This window comes from Chiroxiphia lanceolata, chromosome 1 (assembly GCF_009829145.1).
Source record: "Chiroxiphia lanceolata isolate bChiLan1 chromosome 1, bChiLan1.pri, whole genome shotgun sequence".
NCBI classification, from domain to species: domain Eukaryota; kingdom Metazoa; phylum Chordata; class Aves; order Passeriformes; family Pipridae; genus Chiroxiphia; species Chiroxiphia lanceolata.
Window position 1 is genome coordinate 103,348,326 of NC_045637.1, and position 13,599 is coordinate 103,361,924.

General features: G+C 44.0%; 1 protein-coding gene across 2 annotated transcripts in view; it reads right to left on the minus strand.

The window, feature by feature from the left end:
- EGFR (epidermal growth factor receptor) overlaps positions 1–12,734 on the minus strand; it is a 157,241-nt gene extending 144,507 nt beyond the window's left edge. Inside the window, exon 1 of one of the 2 annotated variants that reach the window (XM_032681999.1) lies at positions 12,275–12,734. In XM_032681999.1, the coding sequence (XP_032537890.1) occupies positions 12,275–12,380 (106 nt within the window). In that variant the 5' untranslated portion in view covers positions 12,381–12,734. The remainder of the gene's footprint in view (positions 1–12,274) is intronic. The other variant, XM_032681988.1, reaches the window with a different exon arrangement.
- Positions 12,735–13,599: the final 865 nt, after the last annotated feature.

Genomic DNA, 13,599 nt, shown 5'->3' on the forward strand with positions numbered 1-13,599 from the left:
TATCATCACTCTCAGTAGTACAGTGTTGGCCCAGAACAATCCATTTTCTAACCCTGTCTATTATAATCAGTCTGTTTACTTAGAAGTCATATGTTTGCTGTTTCTGAAATGATCCGAGTCTTTGAAACAGTATTTGAGTTTAGTCCATAGACAGGATCCAATCAGTACCATATTAAATCAGGATAAAACAGCCTTCCTTTCAAATGTCCATAATCAATTCAGGTTTTCTCTTCATAAGTTAAAACACAAAACACAGGTCTTTGCTAAGCATACCTGTATTAAATTCCATGATACAGGCAATACAATAAAAAAGAACATCAAATAATTCAGTTCTTGACCTGAGTTTGTCATTCACACTTTCCATGTCCTATGCTATCCGGAATTAATTTGGTTCATTGTAACTAATAACCAGACAGAAAAGAAACAGAGAAGGTGTTAATTAGTTATTTTTACTCTTGATTCACTGAATAATGTGTGTTCATTGATGCAAACTAGACTGCTGCTGTTCAAATCAAGATGACCTTCATTTAGAAAAAGGGTCTGTTCTTCCTTTTTTGCACATGATAAATCTTTCAAGTGTCAGGGAGAATTATCCACAAATACTGATGGGAGCACCTTACGCACCGCTGAACACAAACTTCCACGGTGCTGGATTAGCTCATCTACCATAGACATCTGTGATAAAGTGATGCTGCCTTGAGGATCCACCTCATTAAGGAGGAAAAGAGAGAACAACAGCAGACCTGAAGTAATAAAATGATTAACAAGAGCACCTTGCTGAGCTTATTAGGTAGGAAACAGACTGACAATACCATTGTTCAAGACTTAATTACTTTTTGAAGACCAGATGAAAATGAGAGACCATTTCAGTGGTCATCCTTTCAAATTCCAAACAAAAAGACAAATATCAAACTGATCCATTAACTGGACACATAACACAGATGTGTTAAGAAATAATGAGATCCTACCAGATAACTGATGATGCTCAAGTTTTGACTTCAACTCCTATTGCAGACATCCTCACTCCAAGAGGTCAAATTAGGAACTACAGATTACTTTTACACTGAATTGAAAGCACTACAACTCAATTACTTCTGCTCCTTTACAGGTAGGTGGAAGCTGAGCACACAACATAAATATGGCTTGCATGTTTCCCTTTCCAGATCTGCTGTGAAATACTTATCCCTGCTCCTACTCTCGAAGACTGAACCTCTGCCATTAATTTTTGGGTAGTGATAATGGCATCTACTCAGATGCTACAACCATGGCAATAAAGGCAAAGTGTGGAGCAGGTACCACCTTGCAAGCGCTTCACTCAATCTGCTGCACCAGCTCAATTCTAATGTTAGCTTTCCTCTGCTACTCAAGTGAAGCTTCAAGTGGAAGCCTGTGCTCTGTCCCCAACATATATGAGTATACAAGGACCAGTCAGAGAAGTTTTCATTAGAAAGCCAAACACTACATGGTCCATTTGTACAGACGACCAGTGCACTGCCAGCCACTGTGTCTCACTAAGTACAGTCTCACCCAGTTTGACCTGGAGTGATCAGATACCAGTCAGAATTCAAATATAGAACCTGAACACTCTTCCTGGGCATGATTCATCTTCTATTCACATTACCACAGGTCTCTGTTGGGAAAGACCTGAATCAGTACCTGAGGGAGTGGAGATAGGACTGTCACTAGGTTTTCTGACAGTTGGTGTTTAGGGAGTGACTTCTGTCCTTTAGTCTGGCTCTGAAAACGAAGTCATGCTTCCACCACTTCCCAGCTCTCATCAAATGCCAAGGGCCCCACATCCTAAACACTGCTGTGTGGTGCAAAACCCATGTTCATGCGGAGACCCAACAGCTTCAATTATGGTCTAGCTGTGACAAAGCAGCTTCCAGAGTCAGGATTTTGCCAACCAACACTTCTGTTTCCAAAAAATTGGTTTGTTTTGTTCTGGTTTAATTGGTTTCTCGCTTGGGGTTTTATGTTTGTTTTTAAGAGGGGAAAGAAAAAAACCAAAAGGCATGTACTTGGTGCTGAACTAGTCTGAAGGGCAGTAAAACGAATTCTGTTCAGCAAGTGAGAATGTCAAAATTCAATTCATGAGAAACAGGTTGCAATAAAAATGGAGGAGAAAAAACACTCCACTTCTGTGGAGTGTGTTTGACTAAAGGCACTTTCTGTTCAGCAGTTTCCAAAATGTCGTGCCAACTACTCATGGGCTCTCACTCAGACTTGAGGATATCTCCCCCATATTTCCGTGGGGGAAGCTTTCCTTGTCTTCCTGTGCTCACTAGATATCTCTGTACCTTCAGATTTAACATATGAGAAGCAAGTTTGTTGAACTTTAGTCATAACTGCTCATACCACAGCTGTTCCTTCCCAATGATTAAAAGAAATGAAGACTGTTTTATTTTTTTCCCAGCTCCTAAAGTCATAGTTTGTGCAAAGTTCACCATCAATGCCTTCAGGTAGGAGAACTGGTAACTTCCTCTCTCAGAAGAAACAGTGATCACATATGCAAAATGGTATTTTTATCTGGCACTGAAGATCTGATATCTTCATTATTTTGAAAGGCTCTTCTATCAAACAGGTATTTCTAGTGTCTTGTGTACCTTTCATGCTATATTAAATGAAAAAGTTGGAAACAAACATGGTAGTAAAATTTTCTCTTGAATAGAGCAGATGATCAACCGGCCAGTAGATCCCCACATCTTACCTATTTCTCCATATCCCCGGGGTGTACCTTCAATCAGAGCTACTCAGTACCTTAGACAGTCCATGGTGTATTTTCCTAAATTAATTAACATTGCTTTGTACATGGTACCACCAGGGATGGCAGAATAGTAAAGTGACCGTACTTTTTTATTAAATATGATTTTCACAACACCAAAACTACCTGGGATTTTTTTATTTGATAATACAGCTACTTAACAACATTAGGGAAAAGGCTAAGAAGATCTTTTCTTCCTTGTCTTCCACATTGAATTACAATGCTCTCATTCCAAATCCAAACCCAGCAACAGAAGCTGCAGGTGAACTACAAAGCACGCCCCTTGGAAACACCAGGGATAGCATGTAATCCATGAGCACATCTGAGAAAAGCAGTTTTCTGCACCTCTGGTTATGCAACATCCATGGGAGTTGATGGCTCAGGAAGACATGAAGGAAAGTTAACACTGCAGCAAATTGTAAATGTTTGGGAAGCACCTGCTTGAGAATTCCCCATTACAATTAAAGAAAATGGAGGTGCAGTTGACAAGGTGACCTCTTTTCCCTATTAAGTGCCTGTTTGTGGAAAATTAACAAGAAAACATAAGTGTTGAAGATAGAGCACAATGCCACCTGTACAAAACAAATGCGCATCTCATTTTAACATAAGCTTTGGTTAAGTGGCTTGTGTTGAAATGCTACCTAGCATTCCAAGTGTAAACCAGCTTAATCATATCTATTGAAAACCACATAATAAATAACATGAAATATGCAGCATGCCATCCTAATTGCAGAGGTTGTCTCATTTACTAGAAGTCATTTATTTATTCAAATGACTTGAACTACGTGATTCAATCTGAATCATGGGAACTAGTTACTGATTTGTGCAAACAGCCTCTTACCTCTTTGCTAAAGGCATTGTTGAAATAACTGACCCAACTGCTAAAACAAGCTTCTTCCTTGAACCCTGCCCCCTTTCCTAGTCCTACCTCCTGAGTGAACTTCAAAGATCATTGTTCTACAAAAACATAGTGAACATAAGAATTAAAAAAAAATAATCACAATGCAATTAATTAATGCAAAGGAAAAATTGCTATTTTCAAGATCAGAGAATTGCTTGCGAATAGGAACTGCATATGCAGCCATAACTGCACTTTGCAGAATTGAAGTACACAGCTCTCAAGAAGAAATGTTCACTACTTCAGATGTAAATCAAACTCAACTTTCAGAATTGCACATATGTCTCAGACACAAGGCGGGGAGTGGGGGAGGAAGCGAATACACATCCCCAGAGAGAAGTAACTAATATTTGGGTATTTTGGTTGGTTGGTTGGTTGGGGTTTTTTTTAAGTTAGACCTTGCAAATGTGAAAACTGCATAACTGTGCTGCAACTACATAGAAAGCATAATTTAGGAAAGGATTCAGACTTTACATCTGCTTACACCCAACCTTGATTTGCAGCTACTGTCTCACACTGCTGTTATTTTGGGAGGTGTTGGGGCTTCCCCTGAGGTTGTGGAGCAAAGGGCCAGGCATGCCGAGCCCTACCCCAGGCAGGGAATGAGCACACTTCAGTCACCAGGAGCCAAACCAGATGCATGCCACCATAGGTCACCCCATCCCAGGCTCTGGCCAGCCTCCATCAAGTGACATGTCCCCAGGGAAGGACAAAGAGGAGGGCCTTCATCCTCTGCATTAAACGTTTTTTCAAAGCTTGCGAATAAGCCCCAAAGAGGATGCTGGTTACCTTCAACTCCAGGCAGTGTTTATCATTGGCTTGGGCATGGGGTGAGAGACCAAAACACTAGCAGGCAACTTCAATAGCCAGATGTGTTCCCTCAGGCAACTATTGAAATTCTTTATGGTTTCGATCCCATGACTCAAGATAGGTAAAATAATACTTTTCCCTATCTAGGAAGAGTGCTATGCGAGCTCACAGTGCCCCAGTGCCAAGAGTGGCTGATTTCCAGGGCTCTTCTGGTTATCTTCATATTTATTGCTGAATCTGGTGATGGGAAGGCAGGGATTATACCACTGTGTTCTGATTACCAAATGCGCACAAAACCCATTCCCACAAACTGATAATTTTCTTCTTATAAAAGCCAGAGCTAAAATACTACTATACTGTCATCAAGACAGCTGGTTTATATCCTCCTCTTTTTCCTTCCACATTCCCTCTGGAAAACATCCTGCATGACATGGTCCCTGCCGAATTGCCCAACCTCACTGGTCTCCATGCCCAGGGAGGAGCTGAATATCCCGGCAGAGTGATTCTGGCGTAACTGCCTTTGCTGCTCCTGCAGATTTTTCTTTTATCAGTCTGGGATGGAGGGGGCTGGCAAATCCCTCACTTTTCAAGGGAGCTGGAGGATACTCCCAGGGACGCTACCTATCCTTCACAGGGCACCTTTGCAAGGTAAAGCAACCACAGAGTGGTAACCGCTACACGGAGAAGGCTTTTAACCCACACAGAAGCGTTGCTGCCCCTTGGGGCATTGCTACTGCTCATCAACTCTCACCCCACCTGCCCAAAGCCCCGGCCCGCCTGCTTCTGCACCTCCAGCAAGGCAGCTGCAAGCCTCAGGCTCCTCCTCCAGCAGCTAGCAAGTTATGATGAAGGCTCCAAACATACAGAGACCAGGGAGGTAATAGATACCAAGCTTCCTTTATTTATTTATATTTCATAATTTTTATTATTTCATTATTTCAATCGATGAAAATAGCAAAAGTGATCACATGCATTTTGGATTGCCTTTATCTCTACTTAATGTTCATCTAGATCAGAGCAGAACTATTTATGTGTATGTAAATGACAATTTTTACCCCACCCCCAAAACCTTAATTTTTTGGTTTTTTTTTTGTTGTTGTTGTTGGTTTTTTGGTGTTTTTTGTTTGTTTGGTTGGTTTTTGGTGGTTTTTTTGGTTTGGTGTTGTTTTGTTGTTTGTTTTTTGGGGTATTTTTTTGTGGGGAGTAATAGAGAGTGGGAAGGAGTGAATTGAAGTTAGTTCATTAATTTGAGCTAAACTTAACAAACATGCCTTGGCCAAAAACTAACTGGGAGGGAGGTATAAGAAAATCAAGTGGTATTCTGGTATTTTCAAAATAAACCTGCAAATTTTCATTTCAAACAACATTTCATTTTCCTTCTTATACAACTTAAAAAGAAAATAAATGGTCTCAAATTAAATTTGATCCTCTAGATTGTATTAAAGCAGGGCTTTTTTGTTGGTGTTTTGTTGTTGGGGTTTTTTTTCTCTTCACTTCACTAAAACCACCCCCTGACATATTTGTTTCAGTTTGACTGGAAGTTGTTCTTTTTCTCCAGGTTTGGTTTTTTATTTTGTTTTGTTTTGTTTTGGTTTTTTTCTCTTCAACCACTGAAACAAACAAAAGCCACCCATGATTCAATGCCCTCTAATAGTACAACATGCATGCAAACACGTAGATGTTTACTTTCATGTACACAGATGTGCTGAGAAGAAGGAGGCACACTGGCAGAAGGAGGAACCTTGCATCTTCCCTGCATGGATAAGTCAACAGGTAAAACACTCTTTGCATTAAAACTTCAAAACCAAAGCTCACACATCTTTATGGGCTACATAAATCCAGTGCTTCTCTCTTCTAACAATGCCTCCTGTCCTTTAAAAAATAATTTTAATAAGGTGCAGTGTGGTGGCACATGTACTTAGCTCAGCGGCCAACCCACATGGCCACATCTTTTCACTCTGGTCATTAGAAAGTTTCCTTGTTCAAACACACAATCTCACAAATGGGTTTCTCATGTTTCTTCCCTGTGAGCAATCCTCAATAACATTATTAAGCACAGAGAGCACAAGAACCACACCTACACATTCTCCTTATACGACAAACTACGAAGCCATGTAGCAGTTCTTAATAAATAACCATCTTGCTTCTGCAGAAATAGACATTTATTTTAGTCCAAATTTGCTGTACAGAGCAGTACAATTTTTTTCCACGTTCCCTTTAAGAATTACTTCTTCTGCCCATATTCATGCCAAATGTTCCATAACTATTTCTGAAGGAAAAAAAAATACTCTATTACTCAATACTGTTAGGTCAGCAGAATTCAGCCCTAAAAAGGGAAGCATTACTGTCCCATTTGCCATAGTTGGAAGCCAAGTAGTAACACATCAAAAACCGTAATGGTCTGAAGCACTACTAGGTCTCATACTTCACCTACTAATACAGTGTTCCTGGAAGAAGGGATGCAAGAAAAGGTCAAACCGACACGTACTTAACAGGAGCAGTGTGTACTGTACAAGGCTGAACAAGGATGTCAAAGTCCACACAAAACATTAAGCAGAGGATTCCCACACTGTGTACCATTCATCCCTGGAAAAAAAGAATTTACCTGAACACTTTCTACCCACACCTACACAATGTGGATAAATTCACAGTGCCAGCTCCCCATGTCCTCATGCATTTCACAAGCTCTCCAAAGCCGACAGGTATGAATAGCAGAGATCCTCAGGAATGGAGAACTTCTAATGAGTCACATCCAACATAGCTTTTATCCCACCTTCATCACCAGGATCTGGAGATGTGTACCATTGCATCAGCTTCATTTGAAGTGTGCATCCCAGAGGTGAGGGTCCGTCTGCTAATCCCTCGTCATTATCCCTGCTCCCCCCTACCATGGGCCTCAGCATCACGCAGCTCCTGGTCATTGCCCCCATCACAGGTGCTGAGTGAAGTGCTGCTTATGACCCAGAGAGGTAAGTTCTGCACTAACTTCTCCAACTGCACTTACAGCAAGACGTGTTACTCAAGCTAACCTCGAGGCAAGCGCAAGACAGGCAAGTCTCCCTGTCACGGCAGTAACTGCTGCTTGAGTATTCGTCGCAGGCTACACACCTCCTACAAACGCAACAAAGCAAACCTGGGAATCGAAAAGTGAGAACACGCCTTCCACTGACATGCAAATAAAGCTCTGCTGCATTTCCTAATAACTTTCTCTTTCTGGTAAAACTAGTAAAATTCCAGCTGTGTCAAGTGCAATTCCTGTGCCAGATGAGTCCTGACTTACAGAAGTGCATTTTCCCCTCGTAGATGCTCAAGGAGAGCAGCAGAGCAGAATGATCTTTTGAGAAATTATAAACACAAATAGAAGATGCCTAATGCTATTCACACATTTCCAATTATTCTAACTAGCAGGTAATCTTTTTACAGAATTAGGCCTCACCCTCGTTTTGACTAGTCTAATTTTATAGAGGTTTGTCATCCAGGTCAGCCCAGCAAGCATTCCTAATATAGACCACAGAGAAGATGCTTTTGTAGGTACAGCCATTTCTGGTTCCCCCAATAAAGTTCTACAAATGATAGCATTTTTCTGAAATTTCTATTACACAAGCCCTTTTGCAATGCAGATCCAAGTCTGAGATTTGACACAAGTTCTTGTAACTGTAAACGACAAAGTTTATAACATAACATGCTGACTACTAATTTTGAATACATATTAGTTCTTTCTGTGATAATCCACTCTCATACACAGCATTACTGTACCCTCTCATGCACACATGCTACTGAAACCTAGACTAGACCAGGGGTTTGTAGCAATATCAACAGTTTCTATGCAAAACAATTCCATGAAGGCAGTGTCATCCTGCTGAAAATGAAGTAAACCTTTCACTAGGCTTGTTCCCAAAGAGCTATTAAGCAAAGGCAGTTTGTGCTCAAGGAAGATAAGGACACCTTCTGAACAAACTGGTTTGGCTAGTCAGCTATCTTGCTGCTAAAGCTAGCATATCCCAGTGATTTCAGTGATACATGGATACCTAAATGCAAAAGTCAGCCCTGAGGACCATAATGGCATTGTGCGACACTCCCCAAAAGTCTCTCTTTATAAATTAACAAATAAATTACAGTGGACTACTCTGAATGTAAAGTCTCCAGGGCATTGATCCTGATTTTCTATTTATCTGGAAATCTCTTAATGTACTCTTAATGCAAGAAAAAACATATTTGTATTTACTATCACTTCAGTGCCTACCTTGTTCACCATGCACACACACTTCACTGAGGGCCAATCTCTTTTGTAATATTTTGCACAGTCACTGCATTTTGCAGACTGCCTGAATTAAGGAGATGCTAGTATTTTCCTTTCCCTCCCTATTTGTCAGAAATTGCTCTTAATGATGGGACTTGGGTTTCATTCTTCGTCATTCACACACTGGAGTAAGAGCAGGTCTATACTCAAGACTATTTATTTCTATTATCTCACCAAATTGAGCTGTATCAGTATCTAAGTTGCCATATCTCTAACTGCATTTACCATCAAGACTTCACAGATTTATGTTAGTTTCCAAATCCAAAAAATTTGGTCACTTACCAAGGAGAGTAAAAAATAATAAATGGTTGCATAGACAAGACCTCAAATAATAAATAACTAAACACACATATTAGCTCCTGTATCCACATAGAAAATTCCACTTTTATCAGTGATAATACAAATACAGGAATGAGAGAACAGTGTACCAGCAACCCTGGGAGTGTAACAGGAGCATGCAATACCTGGTACGGAGGCAGGCAGGGACCATGACTTCTCAGCCAAGCTGTGGACGTGTGGGCAGCTGCCCGCTCCTGTGAGGCCCCTATGCTCACTCCCACTGCAGGCACATCTCACAGGCATCTCCTGCCAGATCTCTGCTCCCCCAGAGCAGCGGCCAGGTTACACCGAAGTGCATCTGGAAAGGCACTGGATACTTGCACATAACTAGATCAAGCTCTACACAATCCACAAAGACTAGTCTACTTGTGTACATGTGTCACAAGTAAGCACAGAATAATATACCGTGCAGAAACTACAAGACAATGTAAAGGGTGGCAATGTACAACATAAGTACAGACACAGCCCACCTGTAAACACTGCACAGGATATTAAATGAAGCTTTTTCATTTCATGTGAAAATGAATACTTCAATATCTCTGAAGAACTTAGTCCTTTGCTTTCCAGAAAGCAACGTAAGACAGCAGGTACACAGAAAGCTATCACAGTTAACTTCAGCAGCTGCCGAGCTGCCCAGCATGCTCACATGCACACTCCCGACGTGGAGCGGCACACTCCAGCACACTCCCATCCCACAACGGCTGCAGATACAGATCAAAACTAGAGATATAAAGCCAATAGAGAGGAACAAAAAGCAGTTTGCTGAACTGTAGCACTGTTACCAAGCACTGACACACAAGAAGGACATGGGTCAAATACATCCAGTGTAAGTGGTAGGTACTTATCTCAGGTACCACCAAGCAGGCCATCCACGTTAGTGGAAATCCAGATTAGTTCCACTGTGGTTAATGTGGGTCAATATCAGAGCAGGTAGACTGAGGTGGGTATTGATCCCTGTGAGTGTACTTCAGTTTCGAGCAATGCTGTTTGTTTCTAGGATATGCTCAATTAGGGGGTTATTTTGTATACTCATGACTGCAATGTTATAACTAAACCAGTTTTCTCTCATGCATATTCAAAAAACTAATTCTTAAATTTTGGGAAAAGGCAATTGTATTTAAATTTCCATTCAAACATTATGTCGATTAGATTCTATAGGCTGATTCTCTGACATTCTTCTAACAAAAACATTTGTCCAGGCACTAATTCTTTTTTTGAGACATCTCCTTTTGCAAATGGAATCAATCAGGTTGAAATTTTAAATAATGTAATCTCCTATGCAATTTGCACTTCTAAAATTCGGTCTTAAAACTCAAAAGAGTTTTGCATATATATATATGAAAGCACATTTACTTTCAAAATTGCTCTGAATTCTGATGTTAGGTCCTATCATTTGACCAAGCAGGCAGTCCTCAACATGTGCTGATACTCTGTTAACCTGTTGGGCCTGCTGCTTTAAATCAGTATCTCACGATTCTCAAATGTTGCTTCATTTTGTATTCCTGAGTAATTTTCTTACTTATCTTCAAGTGTGGGGAGAAACAGTGAAACTAATAAAGACCAATGAATTGATTAATGCTTCCTGAAGAAATTCTTCTGCCTTCACCTCTGTCACTGAGCCTCCAGCTCTTACCAGAGGAACAGTTACTTGCTGACACAACATCCCAAGAATAATCTCCACTGGGTTTATCACTTAGCTGTTGATTATTTAGTAATCCTCAAATAACTGGCACCCTACTAAGTTTATGAGACACAGAATTAAACACTATAAATAAGGTATTTTTCTTCACACTTTACCAATATTCCACAGGGCATGTGCACCTGAGACTGCACCTCAAAACACTTTTAACGCAGGCAGAGCAGATGGAGTCACTTTGCTTCTCATCAGTTTCAAAGGGTGAGGAAAAATAAATAAATAAAAAGAAAACCGGGAAGAAAAAACTGCCTATGTTACATCAACAACAGGTATGAACTTGATTTCTGGAACAAGAGAATCTCTCCGCTTTTTAAAGGTTGTGCAACCAGTTCTTTTGGACGGGGTGTTTCTCACTTTCAGGGCGGCTTTACTATCCACAGTCACGAAAGACTGAGTTGCTATAAGGCATGCACCAGCTCTTCTAAAAACTAATTCTCTTCTCCCGCTTTTTCTTTAAAAAGAATGAAAGGGGAAAAAAAAAAAATCAAACCACCCAAATCTGCATTTTTTTCCCTGGCTGGCAGATTTCCAAGATAAAGAGGACTGCTCTCCGGCTGGAACAGCAGCCGGGGCCTGCTCTCCAAACTCACAAAAGAGAACACCACACACAGAGAAAAAGTGACGGGTCTGACCGGCCAGAAACGTTTTCTCACCCTCTAAAGCAGTTTCTCAAATGAAAAAGGAAAACCCGACCACCAGCCCCACGCCTCTAGCCCCAGAGCCAGCCCGCGCCGTGCTGTTCCCACGCACCGCCGGACTGGGGCTGGCAGCGCCGGGACGGGACGGGACGGCGGCTCCTTCGCGCCGGGTCGGGCAGGGATAAATCACTCCTCTTTTGGGTAACCGGGGAACCAGAACCCACATGAAGTTTCCCCTCTTTGCAGTCACCCCAGTCCCAGGTGTATGCTTTTTTTTTTCTATTATTAGTATTATCTTCTAACAGGACAAGCGGAGGAGTCCAGGTCAGAGTGACGGCGGGTTACCGGAGCGGTGCTTACACGGGAACTACGCGGCTTTTCCCCGCCGCCACGGCGCGGGGGTGCCGGGAGCGGCGGCGCGGGGCTGAGCCGGGGAGCGCGCTCCGGGGAGCGATTGGGCAACGTGGGAAGGGGGGAGGAAGAAAAAAGAAACACCAAAAGGAAAGAAGCACAAACGATGAGATGTGCCAAGGCTTATTCCCATTTATTTCCTCCACCCCCACAAAAGAAAATAAGCCGAGAATCAGGAAGTCAGGGCTGCGTGATCGCTGTTACAGCTTTGGTTGTCTCCCCTTTTCTCCTTTTCTCTGTGTTTTTGGATGGGTGGGTTTTTCGGTGTCCGGTTTTTTTGTTGGTTTTGGTTTGGTTTTTTTTTAAGGAAAAAAAGTAGTTGGACTTTCCCCTCTCCGCTCCCCACGGCAGTCTCCCGGGGCGCAGCCGGCAAAGCGGCGGCAGGACCCCCGCGCCCCGGCCCCCCACGCCCTCCTACCTTTCTTTCCCTCCACGGCGAGACAGAGAGCGAGGCGCCCCAGCAGCAGCACCAGGACAGCGGCCCCGCGGGGCCCGGCAGCGGCGAGGGGGCTGCGGCCGCCCATACTGCGGGACCGCCGCTCCCTCGGCGAAGTGGGCGGGGGGTCGGACGGGACGGGCGCGCGGAGGATTCCGCGGAGCCGCTCCTGCTCTGCTCCTCTCTTCTCCCGCGGCCGCGCTCAGCTCCTCTCGGGCACTCTGCCCTGCGCGGCTCCGAGCAGCATGCTGGAGGGCGACCGTCGAGGTCTGCGCGCACACGTGCGTGCCCCGCTGCGGGCGGGCTGCTGCCTTCCTCCTCCTTCTCCTCCCCCCTCTGCTCCTCCTGCTGCAGGCGGCGGCGGGTGCGCAGGGGCTTGCGGAGCGGTTGGAGCCGGCTGTGGGACGGGGTGCGCCCGGCTGCGCTCTCTGCTCACTCGCGGAGCACAGGGGCTCCCTCTGGGGACGCCGAGCAGGAGGAGGAGGAGGATGGGGAGGGAGCAAGGAGGAGGGGGGAGGAGGAACTGGCGGCGCCTTCCCCGCCCAGGTGGAGAAGGGGTGGACCCGCCACCTGTCCCGGAATATGGCATGAGGGGAGGTATGAGTGGGGTGGAGGTAGTTTAGTCGTTCGTCCTTGCTCGGAAGGGTGGGGGAGATTTTCTACTTCCCGGCAGCTTCTGTCCGGCAGCTGCCAAAGGCATGAGAGTGCATTTGCGCCGCTGCTCGCAAAAAAGCGGCGTGGCCCTGGCACAGCTTCTGTCTTTCCTCCCGGGAGTGTTGACGGGGGGCAGAGGATTTGCGGGGGATTGCAGCAGAAACGCTGTCCTGCCCCGTTCTTTAGGGAGAACTGCCCCGTTGCAGCGCCAGGTAGAGGAGTGCGAGCGAGGAAGGACTGAGGCCTTTTACCGGGGAGCAGCAGCGGCGAAGCCGCTCCGGAGGTTCAGTCTGCTCCCTAGGAGAGCATCTCCGGAGCTCCGGCGTCATTTCTTCTCTCCGAAATCGGCGGAGCCCCCTTGGCCTCTGCGAATAGTCCTGCTCTCGTTCTGGGCATTTTGCTACCAATACTTGCAAGGCCAAGAGTGTGGGTGAAATAAAACCGCACTGAATTTATGGGTTTTTAGCACACGGATAACAGGGGCCATATCTGCCCGTACCGTTTCTATTCCCCTGCCACCAGCACTGAGAAAGTGCTCCTTGTTCGGCGTAGCAAGTTACTTAATGAACACACAATCATACAAGTTTTTTTGAGGTGCTCCAGGGACATCCACAGACATTAAACAAAAGAGGCCATGTACAGTGCTCCTTCCC